The sequence below is a fragment of the Neophocaena asiaeorientalis genome, unplaced genomic scaffold, assembly GCF_003031525.2.
Source record: "Neophocaena asiaeorientalis asiaeorientalis breed wild unplaced genomic scaffold, Neophocaena_asiaeorientalis_V1.1 scaffold123, whole genome shotgun sequence".
Lineage (NCBI taxonomy): Eukaryota > Metazoa > Chordata > Mammalia > Artiodactyla > Phocoenidae > Neophocaena > Neophocaena asiaeorientalis.
In genome coordinates this window covers 9,561,923-9,580,192 of record NW_020173666.1, presented here as the reverse complement: position 1 = coordinate 9,580,192, position 18,270 = coordinate 9,561,923, and the positions used below count along the sequence as shown (strand labels likewise).

Below are 18,270 nucleotides of genomic sequence, written 5' to 3'. Positions count from 1 at the left end.
AATTGGTAACTTTCAAACTAAACATTCAAAAGACAGTTTTATATATATCTTGATAAAAATAAAAAGAAAACCCAGCAACAGCTGTTGACTAGAATCTGAGCAGTAAACCTACAAGTATTTTTTTTTTTTGGGCGGGGGCAGGGGGACGGTATCCTGAATTTTCTTCTATTAATCTTTCCACTGAGAAAGATTTCTAAAGTATAATAGATAGCTAGTGGGAAGCAGCTACATAGCACAGGGAGATCAGCTCGGTGCTTTGTGACCACCTAGAGGGGTGGGATAGGGAGGCTGGGAGGGAGACGCAAGAGGGAGGAGATACGGGGATATACGTAAGCATATAGCTGATTCACTTTGTTATACAGCAGCAACTAACACACCATTGTAAAGCAATTATACTCCAATAAAGATGTTAAAAACAATTATAACTTAGTAAATTAGAGATTTTAGAAAGCATTGTAAAGAAATTACACCAAAATAATGTGATGAAAAATATTAGATGAACCAAAATCAAACACTGAGGTTCTAGACCATGAATAATGGTACAGACATATTCCATCTTCATCTGCTTTGGGTTCTCATTTTTTTTCTACCTCAGTAATGTTAATTCTACAAGCTGTACATTCATAGCCACTGTAGAGAGAAAAAGATAATTTTATGATGGGATGTTTAAAATTTTACAACTGCTAATAGCCATGTTAGATGTTAGCCATTTCTTTAAAAGCAGTGAATAATAAAAATGCATGTTTCATATATATGGAATCTAAAAAAAAAAATGGTTCTGATGAACCTAGGGGCAAGACAGGAATAAAGACACAGACGTAGAGAATGGACTTAAGGACAAGGGGGGGGGGAAGGGTAAGCTGGGATGAAGGGAGAGAGTAGCATTGACATATATACACTACCAAATGTGAAATAGCTAGTGGGAAGCAGCCGCATAGCACAGGGAGATCCGCTTGGTGCTTTGCGACCACCTGGAGGGAGGGGATATGTTTTATTCTGGTGCTTCTGACTTGTCTGAAATCAAGATTCACAAAATTGGTAACTTTCAAACTAAACATTCAAAAGACAGTTTTATATATATCTTGATAAAAATAAAAAGAAAACCCAGCAACAGCTGTTGACTAGAATCTGAGCAGTAAACCTACAAGTATTTTTTTTTTTTTGGGCGGGGGCAGGGGGACGGTATCCTGAATTTTCTTCTATTAATCTTTCCACTGAGAAAGATTTCTAAAGTATAATAGATAGCTAGTGGGAAGCAGCTACATAGCACAGGGAGATCAGCTCGGTGCTTTGTGACCACCTAGAGGGGTGGGATAGGGAGGCTGGGAGGGAGACGCAAGAGGGAGGAGATACGGGGATATACGTAAGCATATAGCTGATTCACTTTGTTATACAGCAGCAACTAACACACCATTGTAAAGCAATTATACTCCAATAAAGATGTTAAAAACAATTATAACTTAGTAAATTAGAGATTTTAGAAAGCATTGTAAAGAAATTACACCAAAATAATGTGATGAAAAATATTAGATGAACCAAAATCAAACACTGAGGTTCTAGACCATGAATAATGGTACAGACATATTCCATCTTCATCTGCTTTGGGTTCTCATTTTTTTTCTACCTCAGTAATGTTAATTCTACAAGCTGTACATTCATAGCCACTGTAGAGAGAAAAAGATAATTTTATGATGGGATGTTTAAAATTTTACAACTGCTAATAGCCATGTTAGATGTTAGCCATTTCTTTAAAAGCAGTGAATAATAAAAATGCATGTTTCATATATATGGAATCTAAAAAAAAAAATGGTTCTGATGAACCTAGGGGCAAGACAGGAATAAAGACACAGACGTAGAGAATGGACTTAAGGACAAGGGGGGGGGGAAGGGTAAGCTGGGATGAAGGGAGAGAGTAGCATTGACATATATACACTACCAAATGTGAAATAGCTAGTGGGAAGCAGCCGCATAGCACAGGGAGATCCGCTTGGTGCTTTGCGACCACCTGGAGGGAGGGGATATGGGGATATACGTATACATATAGCTGATTCACTTTGTTATACACCAGAAACAAACACAACACTGTAAAGCAATTATACTCCGATAAAGATGTTAAAAAATATGCGTGTTTCAGTTATCTGGATTTTTCTGGATTTTTTGTTGTTTTTAGTTGGTTTTCATCTTTTCTAAGTCTGGCATTTAGCAAGATACATATTGTTTTCTCCTCTTAGAAATCTAATGCCTGCGGATTTGTGTTTTTAGCCATAGTGTTGTAATTTTGCTTTATAAACCTACTTATTTAAGTTCATCGAGATATATAAACAGTTCTTTGTCTAAGTACTGAGTGAAGTAGAGTTGAATTTCAGGCACTAACAGCACTGTTACTACTGCTGTAGCAAGAAATCCACCAGGTCCCTTCAGTGCCTTGTTTTGCTCCTTGCCGTGGTTGTCGTGCAGACTCACCTGTGCTGAGGCTGACTGGTGGCCGGTGGGGGGACCAGTCTGCTCCCAGCTCTGACCTCCAGCGTAATGTAGCTTGCCGAGGGTAAATGGGTTAAGCATGCTTTAATGTGCATTGCTATTTTCGAAACTTTTTTGATTATTTTTCTGCCTTGATGAGAACACTTATCTTCTAATACATTAGCTGCCTGTTTTAAAAAGGCAAACTTCTGAAATGCAAAGAACTTTCATTAACTATAGGCCTTTAACCGAAGGCAGAATTTCTTGTATAAGAAAGGAGCTAGAAAGTAGAGGTGTGTAGAGAAATATAATTCATTGACATTATTATCTACTTCCAATGTGGATATTAAAGAGAATTAAATCTTTTAAGTTCAGAGGCTTCCCTAGATAACTCTTTGTTTATCTTTACCTTAGTTTGTGTCTCTTCTCTAGCCCTTCCCCCTAAACACCCAAGGTTTGTATTGGGTTGGCCAAAAAGTTTGTTTGGGCTTTTCTGTAGCATCTTACAGTTGTAAAATTTTAAACATCCAACCGAATATGTCCAAGCTGCCAGTGTGATGTCACTGATAGACATCTCAGACCTATCAGGGACAGAACTGAGCTCTTGACTCTCCCCACACCAGTTCTCCCCAGTTTCCCAGTGTCCATTAACGGCAGACTCATCCTGCCATTTGGTGGACCCTGGATCTTAAAAACATCCTTGATTCCATACCCGAGAGCCATTCAATCAACAAATCCTTTTGTTTCTAAACTTCAGAATAAGTCAAGTATCCTACCGTCTGAGCCCCTCTACTGCTTGCTCTGGGTGAAGACCTCTAGAATGTGAACGCACAAGGGCAGGGATTTCTGTCTTGCTAATCGCCAGGTTCTCCTGGGCCAGGAGTGGTGCCTGCCTTATTGTCGAGTATGATAAATATTTGTTGAATGAATTCAGAAGCTGATTTTGAGTATATAAAATAACAATAATACATTACCTTTACATGATTAAAAGTATAATTTTGTCCTTTTTTAAGAGACTGTCATTTTAAGTAATTTTGTAACTCTTTAGCTTTATAATCTTGATGTAATAATAATATCTACCATTTATAAACTGCTTCCTATATGCTAAGTACTGTTGAGGTATTTAATTCTTAAAACAAGCCTATGAGATAACAGAAATCCTAATTTTACAAGTGAGAAAACTAAGCTCCAGAGAAGTTAAATAACTTGACTAAGGTCCATAATATACGTAGCAGGAATGTGGGATTCAGGCCCAGAAGACTGTGATTTTTGGAACCCTCATACACTCATAGCCCTGCCCTGCCCCCATTTAGAACAGAATGTGTTTTTAAGTCTCATTATAATGAGTCGTTCCTTTCAGTGGTAGTCTGGATTAAGCTGTGGAAACAAATGAACTCTGACATCTCTGTAACTTTACATATAAACATTTGCTTCTCACTCATGCCAAGTCCATGAGTGATTGCAGAGTAGCTGGCCGATGACTCAGCAGTCCCATCTGTTTTCTTTAAAATGTTTTTATTTATCTGTTTTTAAGACAAAATTACATGTGGTTCCCTTAGTGTGTTTTTCTTAGTGATGATACTCTGGATAGTCAAGACAAGCTTTTCTTTTTCTTCTCAAAGAATCGGTAGTTTGACTGAATATTTGAGAAGTAATAACAATACCAAACCTTTGTGGGAAGTGGTTCTCCAGACCTGTGTCTCTCACCCCTGCCCGCACGTGAGCATCATCTAGCTTTAGAAAAGCCTTGAGGCCCAGGCCCCTCCCAGTGGCTCTTAATTCCGTTGTCAGGGATGATGCCCAGTCATTGTGTATTTAAAATGCCGCCCACGTAATTCCAATGAAAAGTTAAGGTTCTGATTTTAAAAAAACAGTGTCTTTTCTCATTTGCTTTCTCTTCAACCTTGAAAATAATTAAAGTTCAGAGTAAGATTAAGATAGTTACCTGTTCCAGTCCCACAAATTTAAAGTGATTGACTTAATCTTAAAATAATGTTTTTCTTCCTACTCAATCGTGGGAAATTAACAGTATCGGCTGTGAGCACAATCAGTGCGTTACCTCCTCCATCTTTATGGTTACTTTAGTTTTAAAATAATGCTTTAGGCTGCCCGAAGGCTTTATCTTTTAGAATTGGTAGTTTGTAGACTAGTTGATTATAGTGAGGACCGTGTTAAAAATGATGGCTATTCTCTGGTTGCTGTGTGTCCCCAAATGTCTAAAGAGGCCATCCTGGCTCCGATGGCTCTGTGCAAGTCGTGTATGTTTCTGCTTGTAGGTTGCACTGCCATTTGCTCTGTCGTTTGTTTTGACAACATTTTGTTGCTCCTTTTTATGTCTTCATGTGAAAGGATCTTGAGGATTTGTTTTCTATGTCTTTATCACATTATTTTAGAATATTAAGACTGTCTTGGAGTTTGTGGTGACACTTGGCAGATCAGCCTAGTTTTTTCAACCTCGTAAATAATGTAAGTATGTATCTGCTGTGGCCTCACCACTGCATTCTCTTTGCACATTATTTTGAAGAGCAGGACATTTTTTTAAAAACGTCCTCACTTATTGGTAGTATCTCAGATAGTGGGCTGAACACCCCTCGTCTGGGCCTGGCTCTCAGCTCACCCCTCTCTCCTCCTCTTCCCGTCTTCCTCTTTGTCTTCCTTCCCTGTGACTCTTCTCTCTCTGCCCACTGGGTCTCCTACATTTCAGTCCCTGCCCACACTCTAGGGTCCTGGGTGGGTTCATGTGGACTTTGTGATGTTGCCAAATTAGAGAGCTTGCATCAGTTTTAATCATTTCTCTTATTTATTTTTATACCTCCAGTTACATACATAGGAGGTCCCCCAAACCTCCATGAGTTAAACTAGTAAAATCAGCATGTAAAGGAGGAGATCCAGTAGCTATGGCATTCATCTTTAAAAAGACACAATGTCTTTCAAGTCAGAAACAGGAAGAGCTGGACAACATGAACACATTTAAAGAATAGCTCTGCAAATGGAGAGCTGGCCTGGGTACTGAGAGCACACGGCCTAGGAGCATCTGGTACCCTGTACCTTGTGCCAGTGAGTGGCCAGTGACGATTGCAGCATCGTCTGTATGAGTTTGTTCCCATTCCGTGCCTCTGCACAACCCTCTCAGCATAACAGAGCTTGTTAAGTGGTTTTTATAGGAAGGGGATGTACTGACTAGTCAACTTGAGTGTCTCTTTGGTAGTTACGACTCATTATGAATGAATGTATTTGCATCCATATTTGTTTATCAATGTTTTCCTAATAGTAATATTTATAGCGGCAGCAGTTGAGTACCTCGTGAGTTTGCTTAGATTGAAACCGTCCCCGAGGAGTTTCCCTGTACTGTGGATGAGAAACCGGAGGTCGGGCCCTCGCTCTCGCCCCCTGGGCTGCTACAGCGCGGCTCCTCCCCTGGCAGGGACCTCCCCCACCCGCACAGAGGGGGGCACAGTCCTGGCACAGTTAACACAGGCGCCTCCAGGTGCCGCCCTTTCACAGACGCCGAAGTCATGGTTTGTGGGAAAGGTCCTGGTTTCAGAAAGGTGTTTTCCCTGTGCTCATTGGGGAACTGCAGGCTAAGATAACAGAAAATCCTAATCCAGCGTTTGTGAGTTCTCGTCCCTCTTGTACTTTGTTTAGAATTAAGTGTTCACATCCCTGAAATTGTTTCCTTTCTTGGGACCAAGAGACGCTCATTCATCATGTTGTTGTTGCTAGTAGGCATAATTTACATACATACCTATATTTACATATACAATATACACAGTAAAAAGCTTTCTCCACCCCCTCCCCTCACCCTGGGCACCTCTTAGGCTTGTTTCTCATCGTGCCGTTAGCTCGCCCTGTCATTCTCTTACATGCTCGTGCTCTGAGAGGAACACTGACAGTTTAAGATCGGTTCTTTCTGTATGATTCCAAGGAGGAAAAGAGAAAAAAACCATTCAGACATCTGTGGGAGACAAAAGGTGTGGTGGAACATCTGCAGAAATTAATATTGTTTCAATAACAAACACAAATTGTAAACTTTAAAGAAAGAACTATAGGTCCTAACAGTCAGTCTTCATGGAATACCTTGGTTTGGAATACATGGAATGTTGTTGGAGTGTTTGAGTTGTAAGGTTTTACAGTGGAAATTCTGTCCTTAAATTGGGCTTGGGACGAGAATTATGGGCAGAATAAAACAGTTCTAGGAAATGTGATCTGCATGTTTGTAAAGACTTTGTTTTTCTACAAGATGCATACTTATAATTAGCATAGGCAGCAGTGACTTGCGACTGCTCCCCTTGTTGGCGGGAAGTTGTAACTGCAGGGCCCATGACATTCTAATGGAGACTGTCCTTAGCTCGGCGTAGGACCCTGAGGAGTAACCTAGACACTGGTGGGTGGAGGAACCAAGCATCCCCCAGCGTGCTCACCTTACTCTCATCTCACCTGACACTGAATGTGACTCTCCCGAACTCCTGACCCCGTGTTCCATCAGGTGGTGCTGGACCCTTCCCACTCCCGTCTGCACAAGTCTGTCTGAGACAGTACCACCTTGAACTGTGAATCCTTCTTGTGTTGTTCTTGGAGTCTTTCTGATTATTCCCTGTAGTCATTCTTTGTTCTCATCATTCCTTCTACGGTCTCCCAGTTATGGTTATATCTTGGCTAAGTAAACTGTAACTTCCTAATCGTTTTTCCTCTCCACTGGCTTATCCTTTAATGGTCTCGAACACCATGGGAGCTGTTGAAGACCCTTTCTTCGACAATGGCCAGTATTGTTTCTGTACCTTTTCATACGGTAGTTACTGAGCTCTTTGGCATATTATGATCATCTCAAAGTCAGAAACTGGGCTGCACCGTCTTTGGTGTTCCCTGTACCATGTTGATTCAAGGTCTGAGTTAGCAGGATCTAATATTTAAGATTGAATAGCTTCTTACCCCAGTTCTTGTGAGCCCACAGTGCTGCTCTGAGCTCATAACCAGTCATGTCCTAGACATCCTGGCCTGGGACATGGGACACCTGCCCGCAGCCTGCCCACAGCCAGGGCTGCCCATGCTGAGAAGCATAACCGTAGCTTTGCGCAGCACTGACTTCATAGTGGATTGGAGAGGCAAATACTTACAGTCGCTATAAACCCTCTAATTTGCCATCATAGTAGGTCATTTCGGTATACTGATAGGCTGAGTTTGGAGAGGGGCTGGCAACATTTAAACTAGAATTTTTAAGTGCATCTAGTGCCTATGTACTGATCTCTTTTTTGTAATCAAACCGTTTAATGGACTTAAAACTCAAGGAAAAATAATGGTTGTAATTTCAAATAAGCATTCATTTATGAGTAAAAAGCATTTTTGTATGTTACCATAGTTACCGAGCAGCTTTCCTGTGGTTCTAGAGAAAATGGGCTCTGTCATACAGAGTAACTCTGAGAAGTGCGTTTGGAGGCAGGAGTAGAAGACAGGGTGGTACAGGTTTCCCAGAGAAGCAGGACATGTTACAGGAAGAGCCTTTTTGACGCCGAGTTTTATGTGGTCTTCCACTAAATAGTAACTATTTGATTGTTGAGTGGAAATTTTCTTTTATCCGAAAGACACTAGTAGCCAACTTAACTGGGTATCAAAATTATAATCAAACTTTAGAAGTCTACTGCTACAGTGTACACGGGGTGCTGCTGTATCTATACGGGGTTTTAAAACTTTATTTAAATAAAAACATTAGACATTGCCTGTATTTGCAAACATCAACTGTATCTCAAAGGAATAAAATCAGGCAAATAAAGATGAGGCCACAATGTTAAATCCAAAGAATCCAGAAGTGGCAGTTTCTGTACTGGAAGGAGAATGCATCTATCCCTGCTTTTGTGCCTTTGGTCTTAATAGTATTTGAACATTAGAGTTTTGATAATATTTCATGGGTTTAGGGTTGGGTAGGGTTTAATTTTATCTCATAATTTACTAAAAGATTATTTTCTCTGGAGACTGGCAGGCTGCTCACTGTGGAAGAATCCTGTCAGACTGACTAACTTGGAAGGATCGGATTGAAAGGGTTGGAGGACCTGAGTCATAGAGGGCTGGCGGAACACGAGAGGTGGGACAGGAATGCCAGTGAGCGCAGACGGTGGAAAGGGGCGGGGCGAAGTCAAGAGAATGGTCTAGAACAGTTGAGTTCACTTCTGTTTTCCCTTCCACAGAAGTGCTCTCACGTGAAGCATCTTTCATCCCTCCCTAGAGTGGTTCCCCAGCCGCATGTGCTCTCCAGGGGCTCTCCTCTCTGTACTGACCACAAACCTCTCTGGGACCCCTGGACCCTGTTCCATGGTGCTTTTGTGATGGTCCAAGGAAAGTCCCGGCCTTTTAACCAAAACACTTTCCCACAGGAATTATTTGTTAGTGAACTTGGAGGAACACATAGAACACAGTTTGAAAAACTATTAAAGTTTAATAAGAACGTTGAGATGGTCACTCTGCAGTGGAGTAAGAGCTCTTCCACCGAAGGTGTATAATCGTCACTAAAGTAGTCTGAAGGCCGAGGGGCATTTCAGGGAGCATTTTCAGGCGGAAAGTCCTCTCCATTGGCAGTTTTCACTCGACTGCTTAGAACATTCCCAGCGTTTGCCAGCCTCAGTGACTGACGATGGGGCAGAGGTCTGGTGGGGCAGCTCGCGGTGAGGCGGCTCAGACCCCGCAGGAGAAACGCCACTCACACCTCTGGAAGCCCGTCCCGGTTGGCCATCTTTGGTCCATCTCGTCCACACGGTCTCACGTCATATGCCAGTATTTTCCCTCCAACCTAAAAACAAAAACAAAACAAAAACTTCCCCATCCTCATATATTACAGGCCCATTTTAAGGAATTTTTTAGCCACAACGAGCTTTAGGAGCGAGTCCTCCCAAGAGAACATGATAACCCCTATGGAATTTGAAGATACAGAGTTCCTTCTGAAAAGCAGTGGTACAACCCACACTTCATAAATTGCTGTACTTGCTTAGCCTTTGTAGAGTCTGTGTGATGTTCTGAGTAGCAAGTTTAGCAGTAATCCCTTAGCGACCAAAGCTTTTGTAAATTATGAATGCACTTCCCGTTTCCTAGTCCGCGGTCTCTGTCAGGCTTTTGTGTGGGCGATAACTGCTTTGACTCCGTTTCTCCGTTAGTCTTTACTTTCAGTATTTTTCTGTTGTTATTTTGAATATATCCTTGTGAATCACCATGAGTCCATTTTTAGAATAGGGCAGGGTATAAATCTCTTATCAGATATGCCTGAAAAGTTTTATTTTCTGATAAAGAATTTCAGCCACCGGCTAGCAGCTTGACACTTAAACAGTAATATTTTTGGTGGTTTCCATTCTATTTGGATCCTGCCCGTGCCTCTTGGGGCATTTAAAGTCGCTACCAGAAGGTTATGTGGCCGTGCAGACGGGTATGAGTTCAGTCCAGCTGGTTAATCAGTGCCTCTGACACTCCGGGGAGTTCAGTGCTGAGTGGTCCCTGGAGGCCCATCTGCCGTGTCTCTCTGGTTTGAAGTCCAGCCTTAGAGTCAGAACTGCGGCTGCAGCTTATCTTCTGCTCATTCAAAAGCTAAATAAAATATTCGAATGCTATCTGTTATCTGCCTACTGACTTTAATGATTATTTGGATTGATCTTAAAAGGCCACTGTAAAGCTGCATTCTAAAATTAAGTGACTGTCAAGCACAGGCCTAGTGGATGTCATTATAGAATAGATGCAGCCAACCGTGAGCTAGCTCTCTGCGGCAGCTCAGATGCGAGCGTAGCGTCTTACGTGCCTGGAGAACACGAAACTGAAGTCCACATAAAGGGCTGTTCGTGAAAACCATGCTCTTGACGACCTGTTCTCCTGTGTCCTACAAAGATAGATCGTTGAATACATTGTACCAGGCAGTAAACTGTTTGTTTTCTGACCATGAAGGTGGACTCGGGGGTGGTGCATTTCACCCCCCTGACCCGGCCGAGGATAGAGCAGCCGTTCAGGCTGGTGGAGAGAGTCGTTCAGAATGCCTTTCAGTTCCGAAGGAAATACTGCCATCGAGGGCTTGGGTAAGAACGCTTCCTCTTCCTTTTCAGTAGCGCTCTTTACAAACTCCTCAGACACCTTCAAGGAGTAAGAACTCTGTTTTTATGATTGTTCAACCTGCCTGTAAATATTACTCTTACTTCAGATCCTGTGATGAACAAACCTTCATGGCCACTGAGGAGAAAGCAAAATGTTGATTTAACCTGAGATGCCACCGAGAGGTTCTGTTTGGTTTGATCGTTACAAACTAAAACTGACATCACACAGTTTATACTGAGCCTGTACTGGGGAGGTCATGACCCCTCACTCAGGACTCAGACCATCTGAACTGTTTTCAGTCTCGACACTTCTGGCGCTAAATGTGTGGTGTTTTCCCCAACACCGACGAACTCCCTAATGCTCCAGACAGCACCTGGGCGTCCTACAACTTAATTCTAGTCCGGTCATTCACTACCTGGCATTAGCGCAGCGCCTCAGCTTATGGGCCCGGTGCCGCAAGGCTGTCCCCACTTCAGTCGCCAGTAGCGGGTTCCAGGTTGCCACTTGCATTTATAGCCATAAATTGGCAATTTCCACGATCCCGTTCATCTTCAGGTTGAGTAATTTGCTAGAATGGTTCACAGAACTCACTGTCATGTATCAATTTTAAAGGCTATAACTCAGGAACTACCAAATGGAAGAGAGGCACAGGGCGTCATATGGGGAGCAGGGTGCACAGAGCTTCCGTGCCCTCTCAAGGTTTCTCACCCTCCCAGCACCTCAAGTGTGTTCACCAACCCCGAAGCCCTCGGAACCCCATCATTTGGGGGTTTTATGGAAGCTCCATTACCTAAGCAGGATTGATTAAATCACTGGCCTTTGGCGATGGAGCTCAGTTTTCCAGGAGTGGAGCTGAGAGAGGTCCATCCTTCAGTCACGTGGTTGGTTCCTCTTGCCACTGTTCCCCGTCCTGAAGCTTTCCAGGGGCCACCAGGAGTCGCCGCATTAGCACAGAGCCCAGATGTGGTTGAAAGGGGCTTGTTACGAGTAACAAAAGATGCTCCTGTCACCCCTGCAACTCAGGAAATTCCAAAGATTTTAGCAGCTCTGTCTCAAGAACCTGGGACAAAGACCAAATATGTATTTCCTACCATCACACGAGCTAGTGGGTTTTAAATGCTTTCTTTCCATCCAGTTGTTATCTCTTGAAGCTTTTAAAGACGTACTTAGAAGAAGGAAGCAAATATAACTTCTGAGTAGCCAAGACAGTGGCTCGAAGTATCCACATGAGCACATTTCCATTCAGCGGCGGCTCCTGTGTTCTGCCGTGGGCGCCGCTCTGGCCAGGCCCTGAGGTACGTCCAGAAGCCCAGACAGAGAAGGCAGCCTAAGAGTCTGCGGCCTGATGGCCCTGAAGTCACCGCGGCAACGTGTTACATCCGGTGACAGCCTAGAAAGTGGGTAATTAGGCCCAACTGCAGTCTGTGTACGAAGGCAGGAAAGTGTATGTGTATTTTTAAAAGATTTTCATCTAATATAGTCAACTTTAGCTGTTTAAGGGGGTTCAGCTTCAGTGGCCCGTACTTATTTTCTAAGAATAGCTCCATTTCAGTTCTCTCATTCGTGAAGGGTCCCTATAGCACATGAAAGTACTTTAGGCACAGCTAGACAGCTGTATCCTGAATCCACTGGAATCCACAAAGCACGCTCTTGAGGATGTGAGAGGGCTGATGGAAGAAACCTCACCCTGCCTGCCGTTTGTTGGCTCTAGTTAGTCCAGTGTTCATACGTCAGCAGCGTTCCTGCTTCTCTAATTGGGGACAGAGATGCCACCAGCGATCCTCGTGCTAATGAGGATGAAGGCCCCCCCTGCTATGCTGCAGCACCCCACCCGGCCCACCAGGATGCACGACTTGGCAAGTGAAACACAAGCTGGATTCCACCAGGGTGTGACCCGTACAGTTGTACATGATAGCCCTGATTCGTGGAGGGAAAAAGTTACAGAAAGTACGTCCTACTTGTAGAAATCCTGGAATTGGCCTGAGCCCGGAGTTGGCCCTAGTGTTTCCAAGACAACCCCCCAGCTAAGTGATGGGCCCCGTTTACTTCACATGCACAGACCCCTATGCAGATAACGGACCAAATCTTGTGACCCACTTTGACCTTTTGGTGTCCTTCAGTCACACCACACCACACATCAGTCCCAGATCATAGTTAGAAACTATGATCAGACCCCTGCTTGCCATGAAAGTGAACTCAGCAATCTCAGTCAGCTCACCCTGAGAATGTAGGGACACGCAGCTCCTGGTTGCGGGGACCATCAGCCTGTAAGAAAAAGTCAGTCTCCTCTCGCCACGATGTCTTCCGAGCCCTCTGAGACTTGAGAGAAGAAAATAAAATCCAGGTGTAGCTTTGCAATATTTCAGTCAGTCAGTCACTTGTACTATTCATTTTAAAACAATGATCTGATTTAGACGAAATTTAAAATGTATACTTTGAATCAATTTTAAAGATGCTTCAAACATCTTAAAGAGGAAAATAGCTTTCTAGTTTCACATGAACTGTTTTCTAACTTTGCAAAGAAAGGTCATTCTTTTGGGATGAAGAGGTCCAAAGGCTGGTAAGTTCAAGTTACAGAGAATCAAAAGTTCACCAGAAATAATATGCAATTTTTATATTAAAATGTGAGGCACAGCAAACTTATGTTTCTTTAAGAATGCAACTGAGCATATGATAAAATTTACCTTCAAGATACATGTATTGATTGAGCTTTAGAAACTCTTTTCTCATGTGGACACACCGTGCAGGTCCGATTAACTGTGCCTTCAGTGGTGGTTCGTACCTGTTGCCTGGTGGCGTAAGCAGAGTCCTCCACTGGCTCGGGGTCCTGCAGGGCTCTAGGGGGTGGAAGAAAAGCCTCTGCAAAGTTGTCAGAACCATGCCGGTTTCAAATGAGGGTAGAAGGAAGCATGATGATGGGCAGAATTTAAGTAGAATTCTGACATTTTTCTCTTCCTTTCAGAATGTTATTCCGTGAAGCTCAGCGATTAGAAAGCACTGGGAAACTGTTAAAGTTGGCAGATGTGGACCCTACTCTTCGACCCACCCAGCTCTCTGTCTTACATTTTAAGAGCCTCTGTGACGCATACCGAAAAATGTGTGATGAAGACCCACACCTCTTTGCTTACAATTTCAGAGAAGAACTCAAGCAAAAGGGGATGACAAGGAGAGTTACAGACTGTAGCTGCTACTTCAGGGGCTGGCAGCCGACTGGATGTTGATTTTCACAGTGTTGAACTTCTCCTATGTGTGCTCCCCAGGTGTGACTTATTCCCCTTTTACAGCTTGGTAAAGAGAATAAATATCGTCAAGTAAGGTACAGTACAAGCTTTCTTTTAATATATATACTGCATAGATATGACATGTTTAGTATAAACAGCATCTGTTACAACCTTACAAAAATGAAATACCTGCACATTGTACCCCTAACCCACATTAGAATAATTTAAATATGCTTTAAATAAAGCAGAACCTAAGAGCTCAAAGAAAATGCCCAGAAAAGCTATTCATCACAACTTCCCCACCCTTTTCCACATAAATTAATTAGAATGCAGTTTCATCTTAAGGTTTCTAAGTCGTCATTTTGATACCTGCTCAAAAGGGATACAAACTAAGTAATTTACAGATTCTGACCAGTTTAATCTAGTTTTCTGATCCACAATAAATTAAAATAACTTAAATCTTTACAACGATTTTGTGGGAAAATGTATACTGCACAAAACCCAATAATGAATAGTTTTTCTGCAATTTCCATTTTACCCCCAGTTTAAAAGTGAAACCAGCAACTTAACCCATATCTGGATTGACCTGTATTAGGCCTTTCCATGGCTCTCTGTTTCATAAAAACACTCCTCGTTGACAGCCGACGTTAAGCTCTGGACGCTGAATTCTCGCTCGAGAACGGAGCTGAGATCAAGGTTGGCATTTTCCGATTGACTGTCCAGGGACTGGTGACGCATCTGCGCCTTCAGCAGAGTCCCCCTGTCCCTCTTGGTGCTGTTGGCTTTGCGTTTGATGGCGCAGAAGTGCCCCCGGACCAGCTTGGGCTGCCCGTCCTGGCCGGGCGGCTGCTGAGCTGGCCGGGCGTCCGGGTCCTCCGAGATCCTCAGTCTCTGGAACTGGATCTCGATGTCTGTGGTAGGGCTGCCCTGCTTCCCAGCCTGGTGGTCATCCTCGTCGTCGTCGCTCAGAATGTCGCTCTCTTTGATGAGACTGTCGGAGAAGTCGGCCAGGCCCTCGTGGGGGTGTTTCTGGGCGTCCCGTCTGCTCCCGGCCGGGGGGCAGCCGCTGCTCTGGGTGCCACTGCTCAGGCTGCCCTCATCCGAGTCTAGCGAGCTGCCCTTGCCCGGCTCCCCGGGCCACTCGCTCGAGGAATTCTTAAGGACTTTTAAGGACCTGGATGAAGCTGCAGTGAGAAAAGCACATTTTCCCTTATGATAGAGGAACCGATTCCACAATGTGTTCATTTTTGCCTTGTGGGTTATCAGATTTAACATCTTAATTACAATTTTATCACCTCACTTCAATCCTGGGACTATCCTGGGACTTGGGCAAAAAAAAATGTAGATACTGCAAATATGGACATTTTTTATTTATGTTTATTTGAAATTTTAAGTTGGAATTTGGCATTTTTTAGAGGACCAATTACCAGAGCTTAATTACTGAGAACAATAAGCTATAAACTATCATAAGGCTAGGCTTCTTATTACCAATGAATAAATTTAAAAGTTAGTTTTACAGCTAATTAATGAATAAATTAGCTCTTGCTAATGAATAAATTTAAAAGTCAGTTGCTAATAAAATCTAGGTTCCTTTCTTTCACTAAAGTACTTTGTAGTTTGAGAACTAAGATTACATCACCATATTTCTCTGCCCACCTTCTCACCGGTTCATTTCCCTTGCTGCTCAATTAAAAGTACAAAAATGCTTTTTCTCTCTCATGAGGACTGTCTCTGCTGGAATTTCTAGCCAACTTTGAGATTTAATATGAATATTGAATCGTGTGTGTGTGTGCGTGCGTATAATTCCTTTCTCTTGGGTAGAAGGGAAAGGGGGAGCTCAGTTGTGTTTCTGCAGACAACAGTGTATTTTTAATGGCTGTAGCTATTTTCCTCCAGTAGAGGAAAAAATGGAAAATATATGGTAAATTTGAGGAGGTCAAACTGTGACCAAAAAGAAGAGATACACTTTGTAAGACTAAAAAAAATAGATCAGTGATATTAACAAAATAGTTAACATAGAAAGAAGGTTCTAAAAATTTAAGCTGACATTTTAAAAACGGGCAGAAAGTTGAAGAACAGCATGATTTGGAATGTTTACCTGTGGGCTTATTAAGAATGAGCATTAGCGAGCATTAGGTTTCTTGACCTTAATTCACTGAGTGTTGACCTTCTAGAGGCCTTGCACTGTTCTGAGCACCGGGAATGCGGCAATGAGCACAACGAAGTCCCTTGACTCCTGTACCTCTCAGCGGAAGAAAGACAGAAGACGGTAAGTGCAGACTGTGTCCGCAGGTGAAAGACGAAGGATTTGGATTGGGGGTGCTTATGTTTTATAAAAGGAGGTCTGGGACCGAGCATGTTTAGGCTTCTTAAAAGGAAATAAAATTGCCGCTACATTCTCATGTCACCCTGTGTATCGGGTGTCTGGTGTAGAGCTTACGAAGCTACTGCTGATGAGTTACAAAGCGATGACCTGCTGCTCTATCCTGAAAGCACACATCCTTGCAGAGGAGCTCCTCGTGTTTTCCTGAATAAACCCAAGGCTAGCAGAGTTCTTACCTAATTTGGCTGAGACAGGAACGCGGTTCTTGAGGGGTACCAGGCGATCTTTACATGTTTTCTCCAGAGGTAATTCACACTTTATGTGACGCCTGAAGTTCTCCCTCAGAATAGATCGAATCACCTTGACAATGTTGGTTTTGCTTTCGTTGTCACTGGCGGGGAGAGAAGACATGTTGTAGTGTCTGCTGTCTGGTCCTGCTTCCGTTCCAAGCCTCCTGGCCCTCCCGTGGCACGTGACTGCTCTCAGCACAGACTGACAGCGAGTCACCCAGCCTCTGTGTGCCTCGGTCTCTCGTCATTTACAAAAGGAGCGAGAATTGATCACTTTTTAACTTCCTTCAAGCACTAACGTTTGGATGTATGTTTAATCAATGTATATTCTCCTAGAGCCGCAGTTGCCAGTTTGGAGAGGGTGGGTGTGATCCTGAAGTCATCAAAATTTAGGAGGGCACTAAAAATAAGCCCACTTTTAAGAGAACATAATTCTGTCTTATGCCCATTGGCTTTAATTTTTGGAAGTCAGTAATACCTGCAGCACAACTGAAAGATGGTTTCTGGCCGTCCTTCTATTTCTGACTTGGTGTGGATCAGCTCCCATAAGGAATTATTTTCTGTCCCTGTGTAAAAAGAAACAAGGGGCCGCAAATTTGCCAAAGATGCTGTGGTAAAGGACACTTGTGAAGCTTAAAAACCACAATTTTAGTAACTTTTTAAAGAGTTAAATATTCCCCATCCTGACTCTCATCATTTTCTGGTGTGGCTCCTCCTATGTATGACTTTCACAAATAGTTACAAGAAGTTAAATACGTTGTAGTTACTTTGTACACTTCCTGCTGAGGTTTCCTATCCGTCTTGGTGCTCTCGCCCTACCCTGGATTCCATCTCTCTGGGAAAGAGGTTAAATGGATCCCATTTTTCAACCCCGTTCCTTAGAAGGAACGGTAGGATGTGCTCAGGCTCTTGAGGTAAAGGAGGCCAGCCCCAAACTCAGTCATGGTCCAGGAAACATGAGCACTTCCAACGAAGACTGAACAGGGGCCCAGCCGTCACTGCGGGCCTCAGCCTGTTGGTCCTTTGCTTAACCAGAGGTAGAGGTACTGTCACCAGGACAGGGTTATTCTGAAAGGATCTCTGAACATTTTCCACAGTGGAAAAAAAATTTTTTATATCACCTGTAATAAAGCTTAATCTTAGGAAATTTTCCGGTGTATCAAAATTTGTAAAAATTTAAATTTGTGGACCTTTGTTTCTTTAACAAATTTTAGAGATAGATATCATCCCTAAAGTTATTAAAATAATTAGAAATACTAGGATATTAGAAAAATGTTGAAAACCATCGACAGTGAAAATAAGGAAGCAATAAAGAGAGGTATTTGGCAAAGAAAAGCCATCCACTGGCATTTACTTTCTCCAATCTCTCTTGTCCTCATTTTCCTTGCCTATAAAATAAAATACCAAAAATTATTCCCAGGTTCTTTGCTACTTTTTCATTCCACAGTTTAAAAATTCCCTTAAAATGTTTATTCTGGCACTTGTACGACACACGACAATTACCTGCTGTATTCCCCAGTCTGACTTGAAGCGCGGATATGGGGATCAACCAGCGAAACTTAAACGGATCCAGGTCAGCAGAGTTGTGTGCCGGCCGGGAGTTCGACGGCTGCAACGTGAGAGCCCACCAAGAACAGTGTTAAAGCAAGCTCGCTCCCGCGGGCACGTGCGCGCACGACAGCAGCTGTGAGCTCACCCTGGTGCCGACCTGCCACCGTGTGGGGCTCAGGATGCAAAAGGGGATCAGGTCAGGTGTGCTCTCAGGGATTGGGGACAGGGCAGAGTCATGTTTTGGGAAGCAGAAAGTTCTAGATCTTTAAGCAAAAATGACAAGCAAGCTTTCCATGACCCCATGTTACCTCTAAAAAAACCCAAAATTACACAGACTCAGGTGTATGGAGAAAACGTGGACCATTTT

The 18,270-nt window shown here is 43.0% G+C and overlaps 2 protein-coding genes and 1 long non-coding RNA gene across 3 annotated transcripts in view; 1 reads left to right on the top strand and 2 right to left on the bottom strand.

Annotated features, from left to right (window-relative positions):
* Positions 1-13,743, top strand: part of TFB1M (transcription factor B1, mitochondrial) — a 59,764-nt gene extending 46,021 nt beyond the window's left edge. Inside the window, 3 exon segments of the mRNA XM_024747922.1 lie at positions 10,375-10,502; positions 13,481-13,671; positions 13,674-13,743. Of these exon segments, the coding sequence (XP_024603690.1) occupies positions 10,375-10,502; positions 13,481-13,671; positions 13,674-13,702 (348 nt within the window). The 3' untranslated portion in view covers positions 13,703-13,743.
* LOC112401600 (uncharacterized) lies at positions 7,771-13,484 on the bottom strand. Its single transcript, XR_003003605.1, has 3 exons — positions 13,203-13,484; positions 12,737-12,837; positions 7,771-9,238 (listed from the first exon to the last, which is right to left on the bottom strand). It is a non-coding gene; the product is annotated as an uncharacterized LOC112401600 (long non-coding RNA).
* Positions 13,744-14,298: 555 nt separating the features above from the next.
* TIAM2 (TIAM Rac1 associated GEF 2) overlaps positions 14,299-18,270 on the bottom strand; it is a 111,954-nt gene continuing 107,982 nt past the window's right edge. Inside the window, 4 exon segments of the mRNA XM_024747918.1 lie at positions 14,299-14,923; positions 16,299-16,453; positions 16,831-16,918; positions 17,856-17,961. Coding sequence (XP_024603686.1) covers positions 14,331-14,923; positions 16,299-16,453; positions 16,831-16,918; positions 17,856-17,961 — 942 coding nt within the window. The 3' untranslated portion in view covers positions 14,299-14,330.